We start from the raw sequence: 27,363 nt of genomic DNA, 5'->3' as shown, positions 1-27,363 counted from the left end.
ACAGAGCTCGGAAAACATCTCACCCCTCCTGTTTACTCTACTATATATAGTGGCATGGTTTCCAATTCGTCTTCATACTGGAAAATGACTGATTCAAACTCTAGCATTGAAAAACAGCAGGTTATCACTACTCAAGAGAGTGGTATAGATGTCACCAACCACCTTGAAATCGATGACCACTCCATCAGCGAGTTTATTCGGGAAACACGACCATGGTATCGTGTTTCTCACCTCGTTTACTTGAACATTTGTGTGTTTTTGGTGACTCTTACCTCCACCAATAATGGCTACGATGGTAGTATGTTGAACGGTCTTCAATCTTTGAGTTCATGGCACACAAAGATGGGAAACCCCACTGGCCACATCTTGGGAGCTTTGTCCAATGGTACGATTTTTGGTGGTATTCTTGCACTTCCCATCGCACCGTATATTTCTGATCGGTTTGGAAGATGGTGGGCCATTGTTGGTGGAGAATTGATTACCGTTATTGGTGCTATTCTTCAAGGTGCTTCGACAAACTATGGCTTTTTCCTCGTGGCCAGATTATTCTTGGGTTTCGGCTCAATGGTGGCTGTGGTGGGAAGTCCTACGCTTATTTCTGAACTCGCATACCCTACCCACAGAATGGTCGCTACCACCTTCTACAACACCTGCTGGTACTTGGGTGCTGTTATTGCTGCCTGGGTTACTTATGGGACTCAGGACGTGAAGGGCAACTATGCATGGAGAATTCCTAGTTATTTGCAGGCTGCTTTACCTGCTATTCAGCTTGCATTCATGTGGATGGTACCAGAATCACCCAGATTTCTAATTAGCAAAGGAAAACTCGAACAAGCTGAAAAGATCCTAACCAAGTTCCACATTGGAAACTCAACCCACCCTGACGACGTTGCTCTCGTCAAATTTGAGATGAGAGAGATCGAGAGGGCCATTGAGGTGGAGAAACTCCAAAATAAGACCAAATACTCCGACTTCATTAAGCGCAAAACTTACAGAAAACGTCTTTTCATCTGTATGTTTGTTCCCACCATCATGCAACTTTCTGGTAATGGTCTTGTTTCCTACTACTTAAGTAAGGTGTTGATAACCATTGGTATCACCGAGACCAAAAAACAGCTCGAAATTAACGGATGCTTGATGATCTACAATATGGTCATTTCCATGACAGTTGCTGCTGTTGTCAATCGGTTCCGCAGAAGAACCTTGTTCTTATTTTCTACCGGAGCCATGTGTGTCACCTATGTTATCTGGACCGCCTTGTCTGCGGTTAACGAGCAAAAGGACTTCAAGGACCACTCGTATGCCAATGGTGTCTTGGCAATGATTTTCCTCTACTACTGTGCGTATGACATTGGTGTCAATGGTTTGCCATTCTTGTACATCACGGAGATCTTGCCATACAGTCACAGAGCCAAGGGTATCAACATTATGCAACTTGTCAATCAAATCGTGTTGGTTTACAACGGGTTTGTAAATCCAATTGCCATGGATGCCATCTCGTGGAAATATTACATCGTCTATTGTTGTGTCAATTTCTGTGAGTGCATCATCGTTTACTTCTTCTTTCCCGAAACATCCGGCTACACTTTGGAAGAGGTTGCCAAGGTGTTTGGAGACGATCCGGATACTACCATCCATATTCTTGCCACTCCAAAGGAAAAATTATCGCTTGAACATGCTGAAAAAGTATGAGTTAGTAGCTGACAAAATTAATATGACTGGTATAATCAACTGCCTTAGGATTTTCTCTTGTGTAGTCTCAGGTTATAGTTTCCTCTAGATCTTCAGTGGCGACCGATATCTCCACTTCATTCGGAACCTTACGGAAAGTTGAAATTTGATGTTAGTAAGCCGCAGGGTGGTGCATTGACGGCTGCAAATTATTAATGCGACTATTCCCTGTTTTTACCCGACGGCCGAATCACTCCTTTGGGAAATTCGCGCGACCACTGGCTGCGAAATAATCGAAGCAACCCAGGGTATAAAAGACATACCCAATTCCTGATTCTTCCAACAAGTATAATGTCTAAGCTTTTTGTCGTATTCGGTGCTACTGGCCAGCAAGGTGGGTCAGCAATTTCACATGTTCTTGACGATCCTGAATTGTCAAAGCAATTTAAGATCAGAGCGGTTACTCGGGACCCTTCAAATCCAAAACTTTCATCATTCAAGGAAAGAGGTGTGGAGGTAGTCAAGGGAGATTTCAACGATGCCTCGTCTTTGAAAGCAGCAGTGTCAGGCGCTTTTGTTGTTTTTGGAGTGACTCTTTCAGTTTATGATCCTGTTAAAGGTACTGAGGAGGAAGTCAAACAAGGTAAAAGTATCGTTGACGCAGCAATTGAAGCTGGTGCCAAGTACTTTATCTGGTCTTCTGCTCCAGATCCCGACAAGATCAGCCATGGAAAGTACAAACATGTTTCCATATACGGAGGAAAGAGTGGAGTTATGGACTATATCAAATCTCAGCCCATCACCGGAATTTATTATTCTCCCGGATCATTCATGCAAAATTACCAGAGTCAACTTGCTCCCAAGCCTCTCGGTGATGGCACATACGGCATTTTTGGCCGGTTTAAGCCCGATACCGAACTTCCAATCATTGATATCAACGACACCGGAAAGTTTATTGGCGCCATTCTTGAGAACCCAGAGAAGTTTTCTGAGCAGTTTGTAGCTAGTGCTGAAGGGGTATACAAGGTTGAAGATATAGTTGCCCGAATTGCCAAGGTCTCCGGAAAGACGATCACATACCACCAAGCTACTGTGGAGCAGTTTAAGGAAAACGTTCCTCCTTTCTTGAAACCATTCGCTGATGTTTTGAACGATTTTTTTCAACTTATTGTCGAATTTGGCTACTATGGACCAGATCTGAAGAAACAAGTGGACAACTGGTCGAAGCAGGCTCATGGAAAGCTTACTACTATTGAAGAGTTCTTTGAGAAAAACCCTCTCACCTTCAAGTAAGCTATGATGAATGAGGTCTATAAGTTTATAGTTGATGTTTTGAATAAAATGAAAATAAGTTCATTCAGTTTATTGTTGCCAAAACCAAGTGATCTGGTGGCTGCAACTTTCCTTCGCAAAGCGACGGACTGCATACAACCCAGGTGTGTACACGTTTTTTTCTGAGGTTTGGGATCGTTTGTAACAAAGGGTACACTTTCTACTACATTTTTGTTGACATACACTGTATTTTCAACGCACAAATCGGGTACGCGAGTGTAGCTGGCTGCTCACTCATACCCTAAAACTGAATTCAAGTCACTCAGATTGCACCAAAACTCATTTTTTCTTTTTCATATCATTCAGCTGCCATGTTCTTCCACGCCATTTTGGTACTTATACAGGTAGCGTTAGCATTAGGGGCATCTCCCAGGGCCGGTAGTAGCGAGAGGAGCAAATACTTTGTTACCAGCCTACCGGGAATGTATCTGAATCTACCCAAGGAAGAGATTCCAATCATGTTTTCAGGACAACTTGAATTGTTTCCCGAGAATAATACCCACTATTACTTTTGGAAGTTTGTAAATCCAAATCCCATTGCAGAAGCAGAGAGAAGAACGATATTCTGGTTGAATGGTGGTCCAGGGTGCTCATCTATGGACGGTGCGTTGATGGAAGCCGGTCCCTTCCGTGTCAATGACGACAAAGAAATAGTTTACAATAACGGATCGTGGCATAAAGCCGGCGACATAGTATTTGTTGACCAACCAGCTGGCACCGGATTTAGTTACTCGGACGAATATGAGCACGAATTGCCGGATGTCAGTGTTCATTTTCTCAAATTCTTGGAAAAGTATTTCGAAGTTTTCCCTGAAGACCGTCAAAACCAAATATTTTTTGCGGGAGAAAGTTATGCTGGACAGTACATTCCATACATCGCCGATGGTATCCTTAAGCGCAACAAAAACTTGAAGGCTGGTGAGTCACCTTACGATCTTCGCGGACTCTTGATCGGTAATGGTTGGATAGCTCCCAACGAACAAAGCTTATCTTACGTTCAATATGCTCTTCAGGCCGGATTTGTATCACCATCGATGCCTGGCTGGTCGCGACTCTTGGCACTGCAGGAACGGTGCCAGAACGTGGTTAACCTGGTTAACACGCAAGACGATAGCGTTTCTGATTACAAGGTGGTTTCTGACGTTTGTGACCAAGTTTTAAATACATTGTTGGAAGTGGCTAGGGATAGAGATGCGCCCGCTGATCAACAGTGTGTTAACATGTATGACTACACTTTGCGAGATGAATTTCCTTCGTGCGGAATGAACTGGCCTCCTGACTTGGTCAATGTGAAACCTTTCCTCAACATTCCTGGAGTTCAATCTCAGTTGAATCTCGTGCATAAGAAGCCATGGCTTGAATGTTCGGGGAGAGTAGGCAGAAACTTTGTTGCACAGCGGTCCAAACCGGCAGTCCATCTTCTTCCTTCCCTTTTGGAAGATGTGCCTATTTTGTTGTTCAATGGTAACAGAGATATCATTTGCAACTATATAGGTACCGAAGCGTTCATCAAGGAGTTGGAGTGGAATGGCCAGAAAGGATGGGACGACGATAATGTATTTGATTGGAACTTTGATGGTAATCTTGCGGGATACGTTCGAAATTCAAGAAACTTGACGTTTGTGAACGTTTTCAACTCTTCGCATATGGTGCCCTTTGATTTGCCTGACACATCACGGAGTTTAATGGACTTGGTCACCGGTAATTTTGACATTAAAGATGACAAGATCTTGACATACAAGTTGGGAACTCGTGGACAAGCCAAGCAGAGCGACAAAAAACCAGCATCAACTTCATCAATTCCGTCCGAAATCTCTGCTACTGCATTGGCTTCAGGCTCTTCGTCCGCTTCGGCTCAAGCATCTGCGACTGCCAATGAAGCCGACGGTGATAACAACACATCGCATAAGATCGAGCGGGCTATACAATTACTCGTCATCATTGTTCTCTTGTGGGGCATATATGCACTTTATTCCTCCTACAAGTCGCGGCCATCACTGATTATCAAATCAGGTCCAACAGGTAAAAAGAAGAATGTGCAATGGGCGGATCAGCTCCGCAGATTCCAGGAGGACGATCAGGTGCGTGTACAACCACATGGCATTTTTGCTAAAGCATTAAACAAATTCAAAGGTAATCTGGATGGAGCATATGCCCCAGTTCAAGGACGCTACGAAGACATTGAGATGTCATCAGCATCACCAATCGACGACTTTGTGGTGGTAAGTGACGACGAAGAGGAGGAACCGTCTAGAAACGAGCCATCCAGCAACCAGAAATAGATTTTATGACTTCAATGAAAGATATCTTGTATACCGTAGTGTCCCGCTCAAGTTTACTGGTGCGAAGTGAGCGATGAAGTATCGATTTGTGCTTGACGATTGGTTAGCATTTGGGCACCATAAGCACGGAAGCACATCGTACGATACTGTAAAAGGTTCAGAAGAGCCTCTGGATAAGCCGTGATACAAAATTGAGCAATATCATCACTTTTTTCGTCGATTTTTCACCACAGGTGCTTTCACATTTCCACAAATGTTTAAACAGATCCGCCAATTAGCCACGTCCGGCACGGTTTCTGGCTTCGGCGTAGCCAAACCACCAAAGTATACGTTGGGATCGCTTCGTAGCTTCCCATCGTTAGAACCTAAAACCTTTGTCCCACTTCCAGCATCGTTTTTCGATGCTCCATTCCGAAGAGATATATTATGGAGTGCAGTAGTTTATGAAGCTGATGGTGCCAGAGTCGGGTCAGGATACGTGCCTACAAAGAGCGACAAACTATACTCTAATCGCAAACTTCATCCTCAAAAAGGTACCGGAAGGGCTCGTGTAGGAGATGCCAACTCTCCCATTCGAGACAATGAAATTAAAGCCCACGGTATCAAAGCACCTCATGACTGGTCTACGGACTTGCCCAGAAAGATCTACAACAAGGCAGTAAAGACTGCTATATCTGATCAGTACCGTAAAGGAAATATTTTTATCGTGGAAGATGGAGTCGATTTCAAATATGCTCACCAAGATGCGACCAAACAATTTGTCGAAGCCCACAGCTTGGATAAATTACACCTCTTGTTTATCACCAATGAGCAAAGAACAAACTTATTAGAATCTACGGAATATTTGGGAACTAAAGGTGATGTGATTGTCAAAGAAGCGGTTCAAGTTCGCGACCTTCTCAAAGCCAATCGTATATACATTGAGGCAGATGCCTTGAAGTGGATGATTGGAAAATACATGTAAATAGACGACACGATAATAAAGTCAAAAGAATATCTACCCTTACAACTATAGCTTCAGTGGGTTTAATGTAGTTCGTCATTGAGCCCTAACCATATCACGTGCGCGCGTACAGGGCTCCGTCTCGTGACCGGTGCTCGCACGGTGAAAAATACTCGAAAAAAGTTTTGAGACTCCTTCAACTTCAACAGAAACATGTCATTAGTTGTCCAAGAGGAAGGTTCCTTCCAGCACATCTTGCGTTTGTTGAACACCAACATCGATGGTAGAATCAAGATCATGTATGCTTTGACCAAAATTAGAGGTGTTGGTCGTCGTTACTCCAACTTGGTTTGTAAGAAGGCCGATGTCGACTTGAAAAAGCGTGCCGGTGAATTGACCCAAGAAGAGTTGGAGAGAATTGTCACCATCATGCAAAACCCAACCAACTATAAGATCCCAGCTTGGTTCTTGAACAGACAAAAAGACCAAGTTGACGGTAAGGACTACCATGTGTTGGCTAACAACATGGAGTCCAAGTTGAGAGATGACTTGGAGAGATTGAAGAAGATCAGAGCTCACCGTGGTATCAGACACTTCTGGGGATTGAAGGTCAGAGGTCAACACACCAAGACTACTTCTCGTGGTCGTTAAATAGCTTCATAGCATTAATAAGATGAAGGAAAAAGAGTGTAGAGAAAGAGGCAGTAAGAAGTAAAGGAAGAAAAGGTGTACGAAGGTGTGAATTGGGTAGAGCTCATTTCTTGCTGAGTCTTACTTTCACCACAGGCTGAATTCAACCATTCTATTAATTTCTACTCTCTCTCACATATCATTAATTCGTCTATACATTAACCTTTTGACTCCATTTGCCCGATTTCAAATGCAAAAGCGACTCAATTGCCCCGTCGCTTTCCTTCTTGAATTTCTGAGGAAGATTGACATCAAGTTGGCCCAATGGCTTGCGTTTTCTGGGGAGGTCGTCATCATCAATATTGGCAAGAATATTGGCGGTGGAAGGACGAGCAGGACCCAATTTGAATGTCATGGTGGTGGCGGTTGCGCCATTGAGAGAACTGGGCTGTCTCTTCTTAGTTTCGTTCAAAACCAACCCAATTGAGTTATCGAACGAATCATCGTTTTGAATAAACGACGAGTTGGGGGTGGTGTAGAAGCGAGAAGACGATGCTGACGACACCACTGATGTGTTTGAAGAAGGCGCAGGAGACACGGTTGTTGGGTATGTGTGGGAAACCGGTTCTGGTTTGATTGGGGTGGATGCAAATGGGCGTGGTGCAATCTTGACAGGCACCGGGGTGACAGGAAGCTCTGTAACTTCCTTCTCGACAGCGGACTGTTTTCGCAAAGCCTGGCGTTTGTTCTGGAACCAGATCTGAACAGCTTTTTCGGTCATCGACACCATATTGGCGATTTCGAGACGACGTAATTTATTGGGGGTGGAACCCGATTGAAACTCACGATTGAGAATGGCGAGTTCATTGGGTGAAGTTCTTCTGCGCTTCCGTCTAGCGAGAGGCGCGTTGTCGATGCTGGGTTCCTGCGAAGGATAAGTGGCAGGAGAATGGGAAATGAATGCAAACGCTTTGGAATTGGAAGATTTGGTGGATTTTTCAGTGGGAACCATAGGTACTTCAGAAGTTGCCGATGTGGGGCTGTGGCTCTCAGAGCTCGAGAGCGACCGGTGCACGGGACCCACGCGTTTCGATGGGCTTTTGGTGGACCAATCAAGGGAGTCAAACGAGGGTAACTTGCTGGGATATGGTGTAGAAGAAAGTATGGTAGACAATGGAGGAAGACTTGGTTTGCCCACGCTAGGCGTTGGAGGTAACACAGGCCTTTTTGGGGTGGCTAAGGGCATCAGCATGGCACAGCAACGAATATTGGATGTGGGAGGATCAGCAGCAGTTTTTATGTGGGTGGAGTGAATGGTAAACAAGCGACGCGAAATTCGCGGTCGCGCCAGGGGTCGTCGCGGACGCAGGTAATAATGCAAAGTTTTCGCGATCCGGTAATAGTTTAACGAAAGGGGATAATAGACGATTGTCCAAAAGAAGAAAAAGCGATGACGGGACAGGAAGAATAGAAGTGGTAATAATAGAAGTGGTAATAATAGAAGTGGCAATAATGGGCGATGAATGGTAAAAAATTAGTCGATCTAGTCAATCATAGACAGTTAATCATAACATCACCAATCATAATAATCACAGCTAATGTTACTTAAGTTACCCGCCGGAGTTTGGATCACTTGCTTCCGTTCATTTCCATCACTTTTCCTTTGTTGTGTTTTGCCTTCGCGCCAATCGCGTATCACCCCTCCCCATACGGTAAATTGATTACCGCATGCGAATAATTACCTTCGTTGGCGTGTGCAACTCACACCATCTTGTCCGGCACGTGGATTATGTAAGGTATTCCATTCTTCTTTTAGCGATTATACCGTTTCTACTCGACCCCACAGTCCATGAGAGTGCCCCAAGTGTTGCAATGGAGCTGTATGGCGGTTGCTTGTGCTGCACACATTACGCAGGAGACACCATTGTCGTTGGCTGAACTAGGACTTACGGAAACAACCCCGATTACCTTGTCCAATAATCACAAACTTCATGGCAGATTTCTTCACATAACAGATATGCATCCAGATCCGTACTATGAGGAAGGGGCGTTCCAGCTGGAGCTCTGCCACGTAGGAAAGGACAAAGACGCAAAAAAAGGAGATGCTGGAAAATACGGCGATGCGGTTTCTGGTTGTGACAGTCCGATGATTCTCATGAACGAAACTTTAGCATGGATTTCAAAACATCTTCGAGACAAAATCGACTTTGTGGTCTGGACGGGAGACAACATTCGTCACGACAACGATAGACGGTACCCTCGTACAGAGACACATATATTTGATATGAATCAATTGGTCAGTGATTATGTCGTTGATACCTTTCGGTCCGACAACAACTATGGTTCTCCATTGGGAATTCCCGTGGTGCCCTCGTTGGGAAATAATGATGTGTATCCTCACAATTTGTTTGCCAAGGGTCCTACGTTGCAAACACGAGAAATGTTCAAAATTTGGCAACCTTTCATTCCGCCAGAACAACTCCATGTTTTCAGCCGGGGTGCATATTTCTTCAAGGAAGTGATTCCTAACAAATTGGCAGTTTTGTCGATCAACACCTTGTACCTCTTCCAGTCCAATCCATTGGTGGACAACTGTGATCGTAAGAAAGAGCCAGGTTACATGCTCTTTAAATGGCTTGGGTATGTTCTCAAAGAAATGCGAGCTCGCAAAATGAAAGTATGGCTTTCCGGCCATGTTCCTCCCAACGAGAAAAACTATGATATCTCGTGCCTTCGAAAGTACATTATGTGGACCCACGAGTACAGAGATGTCATTGTTGGAGGACTTTATGGCCATATGAACATTGACCATTTTATACCTTTGGATGCAAAAGCAGCATACAAGTCTCTCGATGCAAAGTACGGCGGTGTACAAGTTCCTTTTGCAGATGAAGAGGTCTCTTTTGAAGACGACTCTTTAGAAGGTTCATACCGAAGATTAGGGTACTCCATTTGGGACGACTCAATTGATGGAAATTTCGACCAACTTCCAAAATTTTCATCGTTCAATGACGTTCGAATTGCCGGTGGAATTCCCAACAACAAGGTCAGATACATGGAAACGATTCGTGATGAAGTATATCGTGACATTTCCAGGAGAAAGAAACAGGGTGAATTCTCAGAACGGTACGCTGTCGCTCACGTAACCGCCAGTATTGTACCTACATTCAACCCAGGAATTAGGGTTTGGGAATACAACACCACAGGGTTGGACACCAAAAGTGACATTGAATATGCTCCCTGGGACGAGTTTTTCTCGGGACTTGAACAATTGTTGCAAAATAATGAAAATCATGACGATAACGATTTGCATACATTAAAGCGCGATAAGACATTCCCGCCTAAAATGCCCAAAGATCTCCCATTGGGCCCGGCTTATGTGCCTCAAGCATTCACGCCTACGAGGTATGTTCAATACTACGCCGATTTGAAAGCTATAAATAAGGGAGATAAAAAATTCGGCTACGAAATTGAGTACACTACCGACGATAAAGACCACCAAATGTCACCACTCACGGTTGACCAATGGATGAAATACGGTCGCAAACTTGCAAAAGCAGGCAAGAAGAAGGCTAGCAACAAAGAAAAGAGAATGTGGAATGCATTCCTTCACCAGGCATTCGTCAGTAGTGGGTATGAAGACATGGGCTTGGGCTGAGCCCTGGCACGTGATATACTTTGCGCCCAGTGCACCAAAGTTTTCGCGGCCGGCGAGTAAAACTTTTCAGTGCGCTCGAAAGTTTCATATCGGAAAGACCATTAAACATTCCTATCGTCAAATTATAAGTCGAAATGGGTGGTATTCGTGATAAGAAAATTGAGTATTTCTCAAAGTTGAGAGAATTGTTGGAGACTTACCAATCCATCTTTGTGGTTGGTGTCGACAATGTCTCTTCTCAACAAATGCACGAAATTAGACGTGCATTGAGAGGTGAAGGTGTTGTGTTGATGGGTAAGAACACCATGGTTAGAAGAGCCTTGAGAGGATTCTTGGCTGACTTGCCAGACTTTGAGAAGTTGTTGCCTTTCGTCAAGGGTAACGTTGGTTTCATTTTCACCAACAGTGACTTGAAATCTGTTAGAGACACCATTACTTCCAACGTTGTTGCTGCTCCAGCCAAGGCCGGTGCCGTTGCTCCAGCTGATGTGTGGATTCCAGCCGGTAACACCGGTATGGAGCCAGGTAAGACCTCTTTCTTCCAAGCTTTGGGTGTCCCAACCAAGATTGCCAGAGGTACCATTGAAATTGTGTCTGATGTCAAGGTTGTTGAAAAGGACGGTAAGGTTGGTCCTTCCGAGGCCACTTTGTTGAACATGTTGAACATCTCTCCTTTCACCTACGGTTTGACTGTTGTTCAAGTGTACGACAAGGGTCAAGTGTTCCCTGCCACCATCTTGGACATCACTGACGATGAATTGATCGGTCACTTTGTTTCCGCCATCAACACCATCGCCTCCATCTCGTTGGCTGCTGGTTACCCAACCTTGCCATCTGTCGGTCACTCTGTTGTCAACCACTACAAGAACGTGTTGGCTTTGTCCATCGCAACCGATTACACCTTTGAGGGCTCTGAGGCCATCAAGGACAGATTGGCTAACCCTGAGGCTTACGCTGCCGCTGCCCCAGCTGCTGCTGCAGCTTCCGAGGAGGCTGCTCCTGCTGCCGCTGAGGAGGAAGCCGAAGAGTCTGAAGATGACGACATGGGTTTCGGTTTGTTCGATTAGGTCACATACTCATAATTGCACAAAGATGTAAATTAATAAAATTTGTAGTTTTGTGGTGTGCCACAAACATGGTCGGTCAAGTAACTGAACGAGACCTTTCGTCAAAATTGGCAGAGATCCAGTTTGCAATCGATGATTTGACTACTGGTGTCAATACATGGTATACGCTTCTTTGCCATTTGCTGCAAATTGTTCCTATTCTTGAAACTGCTTCTATCGACGAAAAGAACGAGTACGAGCAACTACTTTCCACGAGACTTGGCAAAATAATTGATATTATTTGCTTGTTTGTTCTGGATGAAGCTCCTCTAGAATTGACTCTAGTTCTCACCGATGTCTTCCTTCAAATCAAGTTTGTGTTGCAAGATCAAGCTGCTAAAATTCTGTCTCAAAAGGAAACATTGATCAACCTCAAGGCAACATTAGACTTGGAAATAGAGTCAGAGGCTTACAATACCCTCAAGGGAGCCGTCAATTCCCTCACATCTTGCTTGGAAACTGAGGTTCCAAGATTGTTAATTTCGCAGCCATCGACGGTGTTTTCCACTTTTGCAACCACTAACGAAAATGACTCCAGAGTGGTTAGACCTAGAAAGAGATTCTACCGGGACTTAACACCACATGCAATTTCGAGTTTGGGTCCCAATTCTGAAACAGTAATTTGTTCGCCAAAACGGCAGCGATGTGCGACTCGAAGCGACTTTCGGTATCACAGCATCGATGTTTCGCTAGTGCCTTCATGGATGGATAGATTATTTTCGGGTGGTGTAGAGCCAGAGCCAGAACCGCGGTCTTCAAGAAGGGACCATTTTATGAACAGAGTGAAACGGTTTTTTGACTTTTTCAGAGAGCCTACATCTGGGTGTAGAAAGTGTATATTTCTACCATGGCATCGTTTCTTTCACAAGACCTAAATATATACAATGTGTTTAATCCCTGGACCGGATCAACTGTTGAGGTTCTTCCTGGACAGTCTTTGCATCCTCAAACGTAGGCTTTGGAATGTGTTGAGTCAACTTGGATGGAGATGGCCATTCCTCTGGTAATAATCCTGCTCTCTTGAACAAAAAACCAACACGGTCCGAAACCTCGGCACCGTTACCGAGCCAGTACTTGGAGCGGTCGAAATCCAACTCTATATGCTTGTATGGTTTGACTCCTTGAGCCTGCTCTTCGGGTGATAATGGAACGGGTATGGGATTATAGGTTCCTAATACTTCTATGGGCAAACTATCTCTTGCTGAGCGTCTGTTGGCCACCACGATATTATAGAAGGGTTGGTGCTTGCGCCCAAACCGAGCCAAGCGGATTTTGATGGGACTTTTCATTCTACGTTTGTGTTGAGAACTGAAAATTTCCAGTGAGACTTTTCAAAGGTGGTGCATACAGGTTTTTACATCAACTTGGCTTCATTAAATGTAGTATATATGATACGCTCAAAGCTTCTTTCTAGCTTTAAACTTCTTTGGCTTCGACACTCGGCTATTAGTAGTGGGCTTTTTCTTCACTTCTGGTTCATCGTCTGACCAATCATCTTCGTTTTGGCGCTTATTCTTGAACTTCAATTTGTTTCTTTGGCCACGAATAGGTGCTTGTTTAACGGCATCCAAGTACGCATCCACGCCAGAACCTTTGTTGGCAAGTGTATCTTCAACATCGTCTCCTTCGCCAAACACCAATTTTCCATTCTTCGATGGTACGTTTCTACGTTCCATATCTTTCTTAGTAAACTTTTTGGGCCTCGATGAGGATATACGTGCCATAGTTTGACGATCCAACAAGTCCAAGGGAGTGTCTCCCAGCTCCAAAATATACTGGTTGGTTCTCTTTTTGGAATCTCCATTGGCATCGAATTCTTGAATTTCTTCGTCGTCGGAAACGTCAGAGTTGTACAAGGCTTCCTCGTACGCCGACACAAACTTCTTGGTTTCTTTAGGCTTCTCTGTGGTTTCTCCTCCGTCTTCTTGCTTTCTCTTAGCCCTGGTTCTTGACTTTCTTATGTTGACCACGAGCTTTTTATCATCTTCGGGAATCGCTGCTTCAACAACATCTGCTCCAAACTTTCTAATGAGTCTTTCAACAATATGCTTGACCTTGGACTTGAAATGTCCCTTGTGCTCGTGAGACCATCTCATCAACTTGGCTAACAACTCTGTCAAGTTCTCTCTCACCACATCTTCCGGCAACGACAACACCTCAACCTTGACAAACCCAATAGCTGCCTTTGCAATTTCTCTGGAGTTATGGGTCAAGAATAATTCTATAGTAGAAGAGATCTCTTTCAACACATCAATTGCAAGAGAATCCTTGAATTCAAACATCAAACAAGAAATGGCAGTGATTGTAGCCGAAATCATATGCGGAGTTTGTGCCGCCAAACCAGCACTAACCATGGTGAAAAAATCACCCAACGATGCTTCTTGCTTTGCTTCTTCCGCTTCGAATCCTGGAATTTGAGACTGGTCGATTACTCCACCATTAGACATTTTCTTACCCATGGAAATCAAAATTTGATACGAAATACTTCTTGTTCGTTCGTTATTGTCTTTAGTGGACATGATAACTTCCTGCAACACGGAGGGTATGAAATGTAATTCAGAGCTGGGAAGCAAGTCCAAGATAGCCAAAATTGCAGCCAATCTGGCTCCTCTAGCTGATGGTTCAGTAATTTCAGTCGACTCCACAATCACCTTTTCGAGGTGTGCAATAAAGTTAACCAATGAGGACTTTCCTTCGTTGGTTTCAGAAAGTTTGGAAATAATTCTATAGGACCGTTTTTGCACAAGTGGGTCTTTTATCGAAACCGTGGTTGCGAAAACCGAGAATAAGGCATTGTGTGAAGATTCTGGCAAGTATTTGGTCATGGCAACTATTAAGTCCATCATTGTAAGACTCAATTTTGAGCCACTGTCTTTCGAGTTTTCTTGCTCTTCTTCGTCTAAGGCATTCTTGAAAAGTCCACATACCTTATTGAAGGTATTTTCCAATTCGTCCTTGGGAACAATTTGCAAGTACATGTCAATTGTCTCCAAAACAAATCCTCTCGTGTCGGGAGAAATTGACAGAAACACATTGAATAACACGGAAAGTAAATTAGATGCTCTTGTGGCTAAGTGTTTCAAGTACTCTTCTGCCAAGTGAACGGGAAAGTTCTGTTGCATGAGCTTGTCGTCCGATAACGCACCCCCCACATAAGCGACATTGGATTCGACGAGAGACCTCAAACCATTGCAAATGAAGGTACGAAGTTCGACTCTAGCGTACAAAAGGTCGGAAAGTTGGGCTGCAAATTTGTCATCGAAACTTGTAGACAAGTCCTTGGGAAGATCACAAAAATGAGGAAGCAAAGACCAGATTTGCTCAACGATGGTCTGGAAGATCTTGACATTGACAGATTCCTTGTTCGTGGACTCCTTAATTTTATTCTCAAAAAATTCACTCAATGGTAGAATTTGACGCTTGTAGAATTCAAGATCGGCGTTTCTCACATTGTCTCTCAATAAAGGTAACAACCAAGCACGGCCAGGACCACCAGTTCCGGTCAAGTTCAAGGGCAAGATACTCAAGCATACCTCAGGTCCCAACTCTGAAATGCATACAGATATGAAATCTTCTGCTTCTTTGTTGAAAGGAAACTCTTCTGTTTCATTGGTACGCCATTGACCAACAATTTCCATAACGTTCAAGAAGTCAGGGTTGCATCTAGATCTCAATTTTGAAACCACTGCGGTAAGGAACTCCAAGATCTCTTTGGTAGCGGCCTGATATTTTATAGAAAGCACTTCCTTTTCGGTGAATTTTGCAAGAAACGCAACGAAATCGTCCATAGCCTCGTATATCGTTGTCGATACTGCTGGTGGATCGAGAATGAAGTCGTCTGGCACCGCTTGGGTAATTATGGCAATAAGACATTGCGATGCAGAGCTGTAGATATCTTGAGAGTCAGACGACAAATAAGATGTAACAATAGGAATGACTGTGTGGAGTTTTTGAAGGCACATTATAGGAGCAAGTTTGGAGAAAGCAGCAATTGCTTTGGCTATCACCGCCAACCACGGAGCTGCCAAGTGGGTATCGTTGACTGCCGGCTTCAATTCAAAGATGACATTCAATACGTTGGTAAATTTTTCAATATCAACGTCGTTGCTCATCGATTCAAAGAGACCCACAAATGCTGAGAATGCCGAGGAAACCATGTACTGATCTGAGGTTCTGGAAATACGCAATAAGCTATCGCAAAGAGGTTCGATCTGAGATTGGGGCCACGAGTTGGCGGAAGTTATGGATGAGATCAACTGCAAAATATGGATGATGGAAGAGTTGTTGTCTTTCTTTTTCGTGTCCAATAAGCTTGTGAGCTTCTGAAGCGATAAGTCTGCGCATATAGGTGCCGCCACATGTATTGGAGAAGGAGAAGGAGGAGGGTTGCTCAAGACGGTGTGGATGGATTCTTGGGCTCTCTTTCTGACTTTTGGTCGAGGATCAAATGATAATTCCATCAAACCGATTAAAGCTCTTTTAGGTGAGACATTTCCTTTGGATGTCCACTGCTGGTGGTCCTGTGCCAATAATAACGTCTCGACCGCTCCAATAGTAGACCTAACCAATGGAGCATCGGCATCGGGATGAGTTAATGGAGTGGCTAATTTGGTCAAGATTTGAGAAAACTTGGATTTCAACAACAGTTTAGGAGTGAATGGAAAAACCAAATCCAAAAAGTACGCGGTAGATATGGCCAAACTATCGTCGATGATCTTGTCATCGGTTATACATTCATCAAGCAAAGACAAGAACGACACAACGTAAGTGACTGGTGATCTAACGTTACCCTGCTCATCGATATTTTCTTCAACAGCAGATAAAATCAAAGCTAGCTTTTTTTGGTTGTCCAACTTGGAGTTTACTTGTTGACGTATCCTCTGTAGTTTATCTTCCATGACCCATTGGTCCTGAGATTGTCCCCCATCGGGGTTATTATCAACCATTATGCAATAAAGTTGCACAAGAATTTTTTTGGCACCGATGAGATCCTGTATACACGCCAAGGTTGCAAGTTGCAAAATATGATTAGGGTCCAAAATATAGAACGGTATACCTACTAAACTACATATGAGTTGTGAGTTTACGGATATGTATGACTGTGACTGTGTATTTGAGATCAAGGAGTATTTTCAGTCTAATGATAGTTGAGCATCTGTGATATTAACACTAGTTTAAAAGTCCACATTTGTTCAATCACATACCACTGAGTGAGTTGGTCAATAATTCATCATACACAGAACGACTCAAGTTTAGAAATTGGACATGAATAGAAGGTCAAATAATCTTTCAAATCTGTTTACCAATGGCCCAAGAGGGTTATGGGCTGTACGAATCATGATTCATATTGCAACGTCTATACTCTAAGCATCGAGTCCGATATATGTGAGTAAAGAGTCGATGATCTCGTTGTCGCGTTCAACAGGATCCATGACTTGCCAGTCGGGATTCCCTCCGTACTTTTTGGTGATATAGTATCTTATATCGTCTACCAACTCAATGGTATCCACATCCTCTCTTTCTTTGATTCTATGAGCACTCTCTTTAATAAGTTCAATGAGCTTTTCCTTTTTTTCTTCGTCAGCAACAATGGATGCGAGGTTGTGTGCGAGCATTTGCGATATATGGTGCTCTATTCTGTCGCACCGAGTGGCCCATGCTATTCTCATAAAGTCGTAAATATCAACTCCATAAATTGATTCACAGGAAACATACTCGTTCCAGCTAAATTGTGCAAACCGGGATGTCAAGTTCACAGCACACATCCGCTTCAAGCGGTCTAAGTAAAGTTCATCCGCAGCGTAGAGCACATCCACCGTAAGTTCTGGGGGAATAGCGTGAACATAGTCTCTGTATAGATGCGATATGACTATGTCAGCTACCTCTTGTCCCAATGTACTCATGAACATTCGCACCACAGGAATGTGCTCGGGGAGAAGCTCGTGTCTTTTGATAATCTGGGTATCTCCCTTGGTAATAGCAGGAGGATCAGGCACTGTCATTGCAAATAGATCTGACTTGAACATGGTTTCAAAATACTCTGACCGGGCAACAATAGCCTTGTGCACTGGATAGAAAACCACCTTCATGCTGTCGGTATCTACAACCGCCAAGAGAATATCGGCAAACGTCTCTGACTCTAAAACCTGCCTTTTCATGTCGTCGCTAATAAAGCGACTTGGCTCAAAATCGTCGAAATCAGTATCCAGCTTCACATCGAGCGGCACTTCGATCTTGCTCTTCAATAGCACTTCGTCAACGAATCGCTCTAGGTCCTCCTGTGCCGTCTTAACTATATTATATTCCATTTGATGGCGAGCTTTTGCCTGTAATCGACGGTCCGGCTCGCTCAAAACTGTTTCCATGGAGCTTTTCAATTCATCGAGTTGAAACTCATTACATGCTTCGAACAAATATCTTTGAATCTGTGAGTTGTTTAACGGTAAAGTGTCGGTTTTCACATATATGTAGTCCACAATACATTTTAATATCGTAGACGAAAACGACTTGGGAACAACTACCTCGGTGCTTGTAGCCCACTGCCCATCTTTTGCGAGATATTTTCGAAAAAGATCACCTCTTAATGCTAGGACAAATCGATTCAAGTAAAATTCCGTATCAGAAGAAAGTACGATATCATTGTATCGAAGTTCATTTAAAGGGTTCAAGAGCGAGATGAGATGGCTCGCAAATGGTTGCACAGCATCCTTTTTGGAGATATCAAAACTGATCAAAATGTCCCGAATCTCATCGTTGAGTGCTCCGTAGATACATCTGGCTCCTTGTAAGGTATCACGATCACAAACTGCACCTCTTGAAAGCAACATTTGAACCACATTTTTGTGCCCACAAAGAGACGCAAGGATCAAAGGTGTGTAGTTCCACTCATCCACCATGTTGATATCAAGGTCTGGTGTCGATGTAATAATAGACTCTGCGGTATCATAATCTCCAATTCTACAGGAGAAACAGAGGTCTTTGTAAGCCGATTGGGCCAAAGCTGAATGGTGGTCCCGTGAGATTGATGAGGCATTCCTGGTGTTTTCGACGTACATGGGTATCTGTACTGGTTCATCATGCATAATATCGTCTTGGTAGTCGTCAATGATAACGTCTGATGACATTGCAGTAGTACTTCGAAGCCACACCTATGGTGTAGGGTAATATACAGGAGATGTGATAAGGTTTGGTAGATATCACCAAATGGGTAGCAAATAGTAGCAAAGATTAGTAGCAATAGCAGTATATAATAGCAATTAAATTATTGTAAACCACAATTTTTGGTCTCTTTAGTGATTTTAGTCCTTAGGTTCACTTATCGTAAGAGTTGATAAAGTATTTGAACAATTTATGTTTAAATTTGTTCTTCTTCTTGCGTTCACCACGAGAGTTGACTTCGATAGACGGACTTGACACTTTCTCATTTTCATCACCCGGCTGGTGGGTCTCAACTATTGGATTACTCGAATCATTATCCAAAGTGCCGTTAGTCTGTTCTTGAAGACCTGGTCCGAATTTGTCTAAGCTTTCCTCATTCAAACCATGATGACTTGATATAGTTTCTTCCGAAGTGAGAACAGTATGTACCGGTTCTGCAGGTTCTTCTGGCGTCCTTGTAGCAGCAATTGGAGCTGGTATGACCTCTGCTGAAGTTCTAGTTAAAAGCTCAGGTTTTGCTGTGACTCCACTTTCTGAACTATGTGCCACCATTGAGTCATCGTTATACCTTTCGACGCTTTCTGAGGTTCTAGTGGTAGGAATAGGTGCTGCTGGTTCTCCAGCATCTGCCTCAATAGACTCGTGGGGTTCAATTTCGAGATTGTCAAAAACTTTCTCACTATGTTCATCTGCAGACAAAGGTACAGTTTCGGGTATCAAAAGCTTCTCATTTTCTTGATTCGCTTCAGAAGGGCTGCTGGCAGCTAAATTCTCAATAACGACAGGTGATTTGTCTTGTTCATTCGGTTCCTTTTCAAAAGTCTCCTCTGATGTGCCTTGAACTTTTGAGATGAACGTGTGCAGAGGAAGTGAGCCAGATCCAACCCAAGGATCCAAGGATGTTCTTGCGGTGGCTGTCTCGTCTACGAGTTCGTCTTCATCCTGTGAACTAAGACTAGCAACCTCATTCAAAACAGGTACTTCTATCAGTTCTGTATCACCTTCGGGCGAAGGAAGGTCGACAGCTTGTTCTTCAATGGAAGGAACGTCAACCAAAATGTCCTGGGGTGCTGAATTTAAGTTTTCAGTGGGTTCAGATGGATCATTCAATTTTCTTGTTGAAGCAGTGGTGGACGCAATAACGTCGTCCTGCGACGTCTCACTCTGTTTGGGCAAGGGCTCAGCGACAAGGTGGGTTGTTGGTGCAGGCAATGGTTCAGTGTCAGGAATCGACTCTGGCATTGTTTCCACTAAAGAAGCAGCGCGATCTTGAGCGTCGTGGTTGACAAATTGTGGCAGAGTTTCAGAATCAGGAGACGTTAAGAAAGAGCCAGGAAGCAAATGCGACGTATTACCAGCATTTGTATCAGCTTCGGTAGTGGTTTTTACAGGATCTTCCAGCGCCTGCGGAAGTGGAGTTGTCTGATTTACTTCATGAGAAGCGCTCTTGCGTCTACCGAAGAAGAATTCTCTTAAAGGTTTCTTTTCCTGTTTCTTCTTTTCCTTTTCCACCTCTTGTGGTTTCTTGGTAAATTCCTTCTCTTCCTCTTTCTTTTCCTTTTCTTCCAACTTCTTTTGTTGCTTTTCTTCCTTCTCCTGAGCCTTGATTCTCTTTTTCTCTTCCTTGACTCTCTCCTTTCGAGATGTCAGTTTGGTGTCACCGCTTCTCATCGAGTGTGCTGGAAATTCCTTGTGATGGTTCTGATACACATAGTTATCGCTGACACCAGGAGTTGATGCAGCAATCGTGTTCCTCTTCGTTGCGTCTTTCACAACCAGTTTTTTGACGTCACCTTTCGAGTCTATGCCCGATGCCTCGGGGTCCTCCTTTGTGCCGTACACATTTTGCATGGCAACCTCCATTGCTTTCGCGTAAAGCTCCTGCTCTGTCAATTGCTTGGGTTCGGACCGCGGGATGGGTATCGTCTCTACCTTGCTCACGAATTTAATTGAGGAATTTGGTGAGCTTGATTGACGCTTATGAGGGGGTGTATAATCTCTATGGCTCGAAGAGTAAGCCGATGGGGATACTTGGCTGCTCAGGAGGGAACGATGATCCAGATGAGAGGCATCTGGAGTAGCAGGCACTTTAATCTTGGGAGGTTGGGAAAGTGAGGGAGGTTGAAAAGGTTTCTGGTTCAACGTGGGTGACATGTTTGGCGTCAGAGGATCCGCAGCGATAGCAGGACCAGCTGGTTCTTCTACATTTTCCAGCGACTCGCCTTCTGGAGAAAAATTTGGTCTCAGGGTATTTTTCAAAATGGAACGAAGGGGTTTTGAAGGTGAGGACTCCAAGGACCGAAGTTCATCCCTCCGACGTTCGGCCGAATGGTCACGAGGTGGTATCTTCGATGCCAGATCTAATGATTTCAAAGGTTCTCCTAGACCTTGATTAAGGGTAAGACCCTCTTCCTCATAGTTGTAGTCAAAATCTCTCAAGTCCTCATCTATCTTGGATAAATTGTAGGCGGTTCCACCAGCTGATAAAATTGAGTTGTTGCGAGGAGCAGCCGTCAAAGAATTGGTCCGCGAGCCGCTACGAGAAATATTTCTCTTTGTGGTCTCGATCTCCTTAGAACCATCAGCATAAGTCTTGATGGTCTTGGTGGTGATCAGCGTTAACCTGCCCTGAGCATCCACCATTTTCGTTGTCTGCATGGTTATAACCGCATCCTCCAATTCAGCGTCTTCTTCAAGCTCATTGATAGGCATTGGTGTACGAGAGTTTATTGAGCTGACCCGCTGCGAGCCATACGAACGGCCTGGCTGAGAAGTAAGTGAATACGAACGAGGCTGCGCAGGGCTCCTCAAAGGCTGTCCTCTGTTCACAGGCTGTCCCGCCACGTACGAGGGTTTGGGATTGTAGGTGTAGGAACGCAAGGAATTGGAGCGATTATTGGAGTTTATCGTCAATGAATTCGACCGGCGAAAAGCGGCACTTTGAGGTTGATTGGACGGTGTGTGTTGTGGCTGACTGTGCATCCGGAGCGCTGCCATCGCCGCCTGTCCCGCTCCACTGGAGAGAGACTGACTTCGAGCTATATTGGAAGTATTGTTTTGAGAGTAGGACCCTTGGTAAGTGGTGGGAAGCCCGGTATTTGGAAGACCATTGCTCGGAAGACTAGAAGAGAGCTGGTAGCGATTAATTTCATCATGGTACTTGGTGAACCCCAGATACGAGTCTCGTTTCTGCGTTAGTGGAAATTTATAAAAAATTGGCCCAAAACATGGATGTTTGTATTCGCAACCATCGAAACAGTATGAGTAGAATATGGGCAAATCAGGTTGTTCAGAAGGTTGAAATTAAAGATAAACTTACCTTGCGTGTGAAAAAGCCCATTGTGAAGAAAGAAATCAAAAATATACAACAGAGCCGAAAATACCCGTATGCATATGTTTCGTTTCTTCACAGGTGATATGAAATTATAGTGACCCTCAGCTGACATAATCACAACGGGAAAGCAGGAACAGTGCAAGTGAATTTTTCGGGAGCGGTGCGCGGGTATTTGAATTTGTGATTTCTCAGCTAATTTCTAATCTTACTACTTTGTGAGTAAGTGCGAATGCGGTGATTTTCTATATAAAGCCATCGGGCCATAAAAGTATTTATGAAGTATTTTGTGCTTCTGGTAGCTCTAGCAATCATAGCGGCAATTCTATCCTCATACTTTATATCCAAAACAATGGCAACCACGGGTGTTCTGACTGCATCTAAACTGGCTGCGACTTCCGCGGCCGTTTCCGCAGCAACTTCTTCAGCGACTTCGGGCAAGTTTCCATATCCCGCGTACTTTTTCAGCCATGGTGGGCCCACTTTCATGTACGAGACCGACCCCATGGGTGATGCTGGGGCGTGGAAAACCGTGAAAAAGCTTGGAAACCACATCAAAAACGAATTAAAACCCGACTACATTGTTGTGGTTTCAGCCCATTGGCAGTCGACGGCCAGCAATAGAGTAGATATTGCGGTTCCAGACAAGCCCAATGGCCCCAACAAACTCATATATGACTTCTACGGATTCCCTGACCACATGTACAAGGAGAAATTTGTGCTGAACTCATCGTTTTCGGTTGCAAAACTGGTGCAAAGTCAATTGCAAGCCAATGGGTTTCAGAGCGATTTGGTGAAACGAGGCATTGATCACGGCGTATGGGTGCCTTTTAAAGTGGCGTTTCTGGACTATAACACTTTGGGTCCTCAAACAGCTCTGAAATCAGAGTCTCCAGATTTACTGGATATACCTCTAGTTCAAGTTTCGCTCACCAGCAATGACGACGATTTCCGGTCCCACTTCAAATTAGGCAAGGTATTGAGCCATTTTAGGGAAAACCCAGTGTGGGACGAGTCCCAGAAACGAGAATTGAGGGGATTGGTGGTGTTTTCAGGGATGTCTGTGCACAATCTCCGTGACTTATCGTCGTTCAGAAACCCAGACCAAGTCAAACCATATGCGAAAAAATTCAATGCTTTGCTCAGAGATACTCTCGTCAACGACGACCATCTCTTGGAAAGACTAGAAAATTTCAAATTGGAGCATCGACAACTCCTTTACCAAGCACATCCTACTCTTGAGCACTTTGCGCCTTTGGTCGCAGCCAGTGGTATCGTTAGTGGCAAGTCGGAGCCAATTAAAGAGCTCTATAACAAAGAGTTAGCATCGCTCGGATGGGGAATTTACCAATTTGGAGCATGAATAACTACAAATCAACCTAAAGTATAATGACTGTATATGTATCGAATGTAACTACTTTTTCAACAATTCCGACAATGCCGAGGCTATTCCTTGCTCATCCAAGCCTTCCAAGTGGTTCTTCACCTCCTTCCCTTTCTCAAACCGTGCTGTGATGCTGGGAGGAACTCCATAAGCTTCTCTGACTAAAATGGGTATTTTGTAGTTCAGCTGTTTTTTCAAAGCAGGATAGTTGGCAGTGAGAAATTTACGCAAAGGAACCGACGCCTCACCGGTCTGCGACAAGTGGAACCTCAACTCCCGAAGGGTCGTAGGAAGGACAAACTTTGACATTAGAAGGTGGGTAATTTGTCGAAGTGTGAGTGGTTGAAATTGTTGATGGGTGGGTTATATGCAGGCTTATAATATACAGGCGGCGAGTTGCAAACACTACTAGACGGCTGCAAATGCAGCTAAAAGTTGATTTCTTGAGTATTAGAGCTATTGGCTATATATTCAATGCCTTATAGTCCGGGTGAATGGACGAGGTGCTGGGAATCGTTTGTGGAAGTCCTGTTTTAATCGAGTTCATCACAGCGTTGATGCATAGCTGTGCCTGTATTCCGTCTTCAGCGGTGCAAAGAGGCAGTTCACTACCATTTATTACGTTGAGAAAGTGGTCTAGTTGGAGATCGAATGGGTGTTTGCTTCTCAATACTTCGGGATGAGGACTGACTCTTTCTCTTATCACCGGCTGGTTCCAGGTTTTTTCTAGTGTATGCTGCTGGTGGTATAAATGCATGTCTGGCACCGAAAGTGTTCCGTTGGTACCGTAGACTCGATAGAATCCTTCTAGTTGTTCATGAAATGGAATATTGGGATTTTCGCCGGTTCCGGACTCAAAGTTGAACGGTGAGGTTACCGAATCGCAACAAACAAATGTACCACAAACTCCACTAACAAAGCGTAGAGTGAGTGCTGCGCCCTCGTCTGCTTCCGGGTAGTGATCTCGCTGTTTCTGTAGCACCTCGGCGTATACTCTTTCGACGGGTCCAAATAAATATTGAAGGATGTCAATGTCATGAACAAGATTGATTAAAAGAGTTCCTCCACCAGATTCGTTGGAGGTGCGCCATGGAGATGCTAGAAAGTAGTCGTCTGGCTTGCAAAGAGTCCATGTACCTTGCAATGCAACAATTGTACCTAGCGTTTGTAGATGCTTTTTCGTTTCGATGATAAATGGATTAAACCGACGATGATGACCCACCAAAAGATGAACATTTTTTTCAGCACAGTACCTTTTAAGTGCTTCTGACTCCTCGGCTCGTGAGCTGAGTGGCTTCTCAACAAGTAAATGAATTCCGTGGGATGCCAATTCAGCTGCAACTCGTATATGGGTAGCATTTGGAGTAGCCACAACCGCTCCATGAGGATAAGCAATTCCTTGGTTATCACAGTGGTTTATCATAGCAGATATCGAATCAAAGTAGTCAGTATTATAATCCTCGGCTACTTTGCGACCAATAGCACTTGGATCTACTATACCAAAAAGTCTAGCGTTCTTGTGCTCTTTAATATGTTGTGCATGACGAGGTCCTATAAGTCCTGCGCCCACTACCACTATTGATACAGGCTCCAGAGCAATCATAGTGAACAGCCACAAACGTTTTTATTAACTGTGTTGTTTTAAAGGAAAGATGTGGGGTGAAAAATTTTAGGCTGGTTCCGGTGCGATGCGGGGCGGAATCTGGGGTAGACGCACCGAAGACTGAAAAATAGAGGATGAATATGATGAGGATACATATTTATTTCGGGCGGCTAAAGACGGTATCTAAAATATGGGTTCTCTTTATCTGTCATGTCAGCAAATTCGTAATATTCAAGATCATCGAGCGAGGTTTCTTTCAAAAGAACCAATTCCTTTTCCTTTCTTCTGTTGCCGAGCCAGTAGTTGTAGTAGATAGCAGCAATAAGAATCAATGTAATACAGTCACAAACAACAAAACTGATCTTTCCTCCAGTATATGATGGAGCTTGTTTTTCAACAAACGTCTGAGGACCTATAAGGTTTCCCACACAGTATCCAATCAAGAACACCGCATTAGTGGTTATCTTCTTGGTATGACCAGCTGTGTTGGAGGCAAAGCATGATAAAGCACAGATCATGGTGGTGGGGTAAACGTACATCAAGTAGTAACCAGCGAGCCTCACTTCTTTTGGGCCAGCAAATGCCAACATACATGAAGCCGCTAAAGCAAGTGCCATTGCTGTGAACGAGATAGCCATACGATGAGGAACAAACGAGTGGCTGGCTGCAAACAAAATACAACCAACGAATTCAACACCTCCGCATGGCATATTCATCAAAAGTGAATTTTTGGGGGTGTAGCCAAAGTCAGAATTCAACAAAATGCTTCCAAAGTTGGTGAGTGCACCATTAGGAATGTTTGAGGCAATTGCAAACAAGAAATAGAGCCAAGTATTGACATCAAGCATTGCTTCTTTGAACTGATGGATTTTAAAGTGCTTGTTTCCAAATCCTTGCTGATTGGACCTAATTCTTTCCACCACCAATTTCTTTTCAGTAGGAGTCAAGAACCACGCTTTTGATGGGTTATCAGGAATGTGAATTGCAAATAGAATTCCAACCACAATAGTCATGAGACCAGTTGTGATGAAGAGAACTTTCCATGCTTCAAGAGAATAATGAGCCTCATGAGATGCTACACCATATGCAATTGCTCCTCCAATGATGATTCCGAGTCCATTGCAAGAAAACCAAAGCGCAGTGCGTAGAAACTGCTCTTCGGCTTTATACCATTGACTTGTGAAAATCACCATGGCAGGAGTAACTGCAGACTCAAGTATACCCAAGACTGTTCTCAATGTGATCACTCCAGCATAAGTTTTGGGAACCGCATGCAAACACAAAATAATACCCCATACAATGATAAAGGCAGAAGTTGCCTTTGCAAGTGGAAACCGTTGAAGTATAGCATTGGCAGGAAATTCAAATGCCAAGTACCCAATGTAAAATGCAGTTCCACACCACGAGTACATATCGCCAACCATATCAAAGTCCTGCTTGAACCCCATCACGGCAGCATACGACGTGGTGGTTTTATCCATGAACTGAAACGCATACAATAAGCAAATGAGAGGAAGAAGAAACATGTCGATTTTTCTCAAAAGTCTTTTGTTGGTTTCTTCGTCCAAAACTATGTCTTCGTCAATTTCCAACGCCACTTTCATGGCTTCGTCGACGTCTCCTGTTACCTTTACCACTCTCCCATTGGGAGAAGTAAAAGCAGTGATGACATCGTCCTTGCCTAGATTTTCTTTTGTGAACGAGTTTATTGGCTGCAAACTATCATTTGCTTCTCTTTTCTGGGACATGATTCAGTTGAACTGATTCACTTGACTTGCACAGCGGCTTTCAGTGGTTTTAACATTGTGCTCGCACCTTGATAGGTTAGGAACCAGGTGAAAGATAAGCCGGCGCGAACGTCCGAATGCGGCGCCTCCACCTGCCAAATTTGACAGGTGCAGTCAGGATAAGAACTAACCATATAAAGTGGGAAAACATTTTTGGAATTTCTGTGCTGGATGTAGAGATTAGTGATTGTGTCTGCTTTAGTTGTCTTTAGTGGTCATTTAGTTATCGCTTTTTTGTCGTCGTTGTAGTGAGTGCACTGCAATTCGCAGCCACATATTTGCTGAGATATTATTTTGCCAAGAAAATTCTGAAAGTGTGATAAAATAAGGTACTTTCGCCTTTTACCAAATACGGTCGACGTCAGGCGATGTAATATAAGGATGAAATGGTGAAGATATTGTGGCTTCATGTACTTTTCTTGGGCAAGTATAAGCTTCATGGCTACGCCTGATCATTCCAAATTAACTTTATTGTCAA

The 27,363-nt window shown here is 43.9% G+C and overlaps 18 protein-coding genes across 18 annotated transcripts; 9 read left to right on the top strand and 9 right to left on the bottom strand. All coding sequences in view use genetic code 12, as the record gives it.

The window, feature by feature from the left end:
* Nucleotides 1–54: 54 nt before the first annotated feature.
* Nucleotides 55–1,692, top strand: PGUG_00387 (sugar porter family MFS transporter; the record flags this gene model as incomplete). Its single annotated transcript, XM_001486960.1, has 1 exon — nucleotides 55–1,692. One exon carries the CDS (start codon nucleotides 55–57, stop codon nucleotides 1,690–1,692), a length of 1,638 nt encoding a protein of 545 aa, XP_001487010.1.
* A 330-nt stretch (nucleotides 1,693–2,022) lies between these two features.
* Nucleotides 2,023–2,964, top strand: PGUG_00386 (NmrA/HSCARG family protein; the record flags this gene model as incomplete). Its single annotated transcript, XM_001486959.1, has 1 exon — nucleotides 2,023–2,964. One exon carries the CDS (start codon nucleotides 2,023–2,025, stop codon nucleotides 2,962–2,964), a length of 942 nt encoding a protein of 313 aa, XP_001487009.2.
* Nucleotides 2,965–3,314: 350 nt separating this feature from the next.
* PGUG_00385 (serine-type carboxypeptidase) lies at nucleotides 3,315–5,285 on the top strand (the record flags this gene model as incomplete). Its single annotated transcript, XM_001486958.1, has 1 exon — nucleotides 3,315–5,285. One exon carries the CDS (start codon nucleotides 3,315–3,317, stop codon nucleotides 5,283–5,285), a length of 1,971 nt encoding a protein of 656 aa, XP_001487008.2.
* Nucleotides 5,286–5,538: 253 nt separating this feature from the next.
* On the top strand, nucleotides 5,539–6,249 carry YML6 (mitochondrial 54S ribosomal protein uL4m; the record flags this gene model as incomplete). Its single annotated transcript, XM_001486957.1, has 1 exon — nucleotides 5,539–6,249. One exon carries the CDS (start codon nucleotides 5,539–5,541, stop codon nucleotides 6,247–6,249), a length of 711 nt encoding a protein of 236 aa, XP_001487007.1.
* Nucleotides 6,250–6,441: 192 nt separating this feature from the next.
* Nucleotides 6,442–6,879, top strand: RPS18 (40S ribosomal protein uS13; the record flags this gene model as incomplete). Its single annotated transcript, XM_001486956.1, has 1 exon — nucleotides 6,442–6,879. One exon carries the CDS (start codon nucleotides 6,442–6,444, stop codon nucleotides 6,877–6,879), a length of 438 nt encoding a protein of 145 aa, XP_001487006.1.
* A 190-nt stretch (nucleotides 6,880–7,069) lies between these two features.
* On the bottom strand, nucleotides 7,070–8,110 carry YOX1 (Yox1p; the record flags this gene model as incomplete). The annotated part of the gene is made up of 1 exon (XM_001486955.1): nucleotides 7,070–8,110. One exon carries the CDS (start codon nucleotides 8,108–8,110, stop codon nucleotides 7,070–7,072), a length of 1,041 nt encoding a protein of 346 aa, XP_001487005.2.
* Nucleotides 8,111–8,707: 597 nt separating this feature from the next.
* Nucleotides 8,708–10,516, top strand: PHM5 (endopolyphosphatase; the record flags this gene model as incomplete). The annotated part of the gene is made up of 1 exon (XM_001486954.1): nucleotides 8,708–10,516. One exon carries the CDS (start codon nucleotides 8,708–8,710, stop codon nucleotides 10,514–10,516), a length of 1,809 nt encoding a protein of 602 aa, XP_001487004.2.
* A 134-nt stretch (nucleotides 10,517–10,650) lies between these two features.
* RPP0 (60S ribosomal protein uL10) lies at nucleotides 10,651–11,583 on the top strand (the record flags this gene model as incomplete). Its single annotated transcript, XM_001486953.1, has 1 exon — nucleotides 10,651–11,583. One exon carries the CDS (start codon nucleotides 10,651–10,653, stop codon nucleotides 11,581–11,583), a length of 933 nt encoding a protein of 310 aa, XP_001487003.1.
* PGUG_00380 (uncharacterized protein) lies at nucleotides 10,755–11,183 on the bottom strand (the record flags this gene model as incomplete). Its single annotated transcript, XM_001486952.1, has 1 exon — nucleotides 10,755–11,183. One exon carries the CDS (start codon nucleotides 11,181–11,183, stop codon nucleotides 10,755–10,757), a length of 429 nt encoding a protein of 142 aa, XP_001487002.2.
* A 68-nt stretch (nucleotides 11,584–11,651) lies between the features above and the next one.
* PGUG_00378 (uncharacterized protein) lies at nucleotides 11,652–12,497 on the top strand (the record flags this gene model as incomplete). Its single annotated transcript, XM_001486951.1, has 1 exon — nucleotides 11,652–12,497. The coding sequence occupies one exon, from the start codon at nucleotides 11,652–11,654 to the stop codon at nucleotides 12,495–12,497; it is 846 nt and encodes a 281-aa protein (XP_001487001.2).
* Nucleotides 12,498–12,512: 15 nt separating this feature from the next.
* Nucleotides 12,513–12,911, bottom strand: PGUG_00377 (mitochondrial 37S ribosomal protein bS16m; the record flags this gene model as incomplete). Its single annotated transcript, XM_001486950.1, has 1 exon — nucleotides 12,513–12,911. The coding sequence occupies one exon, from the start codon at nucleotides 12,909–12,911 to the stop codon at nucleotides 12,513–12,515; it is 399 nt and encodes a 132-aa protein (XP_001487000.1).
* Nucleotides 12,912–13,019: 108 nt separating this feature from the next.
* On the bottom strand, nucleotides 13,020–16,568 carry PGUG_00376 (mRNA-binding protein; the record flags this gene model as incomplete). The annotated part of the gene is made up of 1 exon (XM_001486949.1): nucleotides 13,020–16,568. One exon carries the CDS (start codon nucleotides 16,566–16,568, stop codon nucleotides 13,020–13,022), a length of 3,549 nt encoding a protein of 1,182 aa, XP_001486999.2.
* Nucleotides 16,569–16,985: 417 nt separating this feature from the next.
* On the bottom strand, nucleotides 16,986–18,746 carry PGUG_00375 (uncharacterized protein; the record flags this gene model as incomplete). The annotated part of the gene is made up of 1 exon (XM_001486948.1): nucleotides 16,986–18,746. One exon carries the CDS (start codon nucleotides 18,744–18,746, stop codon nucleotides 16,986–16,988), a length of 1,761 nt encoding a protein of 586 aa, XP_001486998.2.
* Nucleotides 18,747–18,933: 187 nt separating this feature from the next.
* Nucleotides 18,934–21,777, bottom strand: PGUG_00374 (uncharacterized protein; the record flags this gene model as incomplete). The annotated part of the gene is made up of 1 exon (XM_001486947.1): nucleotides 18,934–21,777. One exon carries the CDS (start codon nucleotides 21,775–21,777, stop codon nucleotides 18,934–18,936), a length of 2,844 nt encoding a protein of 947 aa, XP_001486997.2.
* Nucleotides 21,778–22,388: 611 nt separating this feature from the next.
* PGUG_00373 (uncharacterized protein) lies at nucleotides 22,389–23,474 on the top strand (the record flags this gene model as incomplete). Its single annotated transcript, XM_001486946.1, has 1 exon — nucleotides 22,389–23,474. One exon carries the CDS (start codon nucleotides 22,389–22,391, stop codon nucleotides 23,472–23,474), a length of 1,086 nt encoding a protein of 361 aa, XP_001486996.2.
* A 51-nt stretch (nucleotides 23,475–23,525) lies between these two features.
* On the bottom strand, nucleotides 23,526–23,804 carry PGUG_00372 (uncharacterized protein; the record flags this gene model as incomplete). The annotated part of the gene is made up of 1 exon (XM_001486945.1): nucleotides 23,526–23,804. One exon carries the CDS (start codon nucleotides 23,802–23,804, stop codon nucleotides 23,526–23,528), a length of 279 nt encoding a protein of 92 aa, XP_001486995.2.
* Nucleotides 23,805–23,958: 154 nt separating this feature from the next.
* PGUG_00371 (uncharacterized protein) lies at nucleotides 23,959–25,098 on the bottom strand (the record flags this gene model as incomplete). Its single annotated transcript, XM_001486944.1, has 1 exon — nucleotides 23,959–25,098. The coding sequence occupies one exon, from the start codon at nucleotides 25,096–25,098 to the stop codon at nucleotides 23,959–23,961; it is 1,140 nt and encodes a 379-aa protein (XP_001486994.2).
* A 170-nt stretch (nucleotides 25,099–25,268) lies between these two features.
* On the bottom strand, nucleotides 25,269–26,846 carry PGUG_00370 (allantoate permease family MFS transporter; the record flags this gene model as incomplete). The annotated part of the gene is made up of 1 exon (XM_001486943.1): nucleotides 25,269–26,846. One exon carries the CDS (start codon nucleotides 26,844–26,846, stop codon nucleotides 25,269–25,271), a length of 1,578 nt encoding a protein of 525 aa, XP_001486993.1.
* Nucleotides 26,847–27,363: the final 517 nt, after the last annotated feature.

This window comes from Meyerozyma guilliermondii, genomic scaffold, assembly GCF_000149425.1.
Source record: "Meyerozyma guilliermondii ATCC 6260 scaffold_1 genomic scaffold, whole genome shotgun sequence".
In the NCBI taxonomy this organism is placed as follows: Eukaryota; Fungi; Ascomycota; class Pichiomycetes; order Serinales; family Debaryomycetaceae; genus Meyerozyma; species Meyerozyma guilliermondii.
Note: the sequence above shows the minus strand (reverse complement) of the source record. Positions and strands in the feature narration are given on the sequence as shown.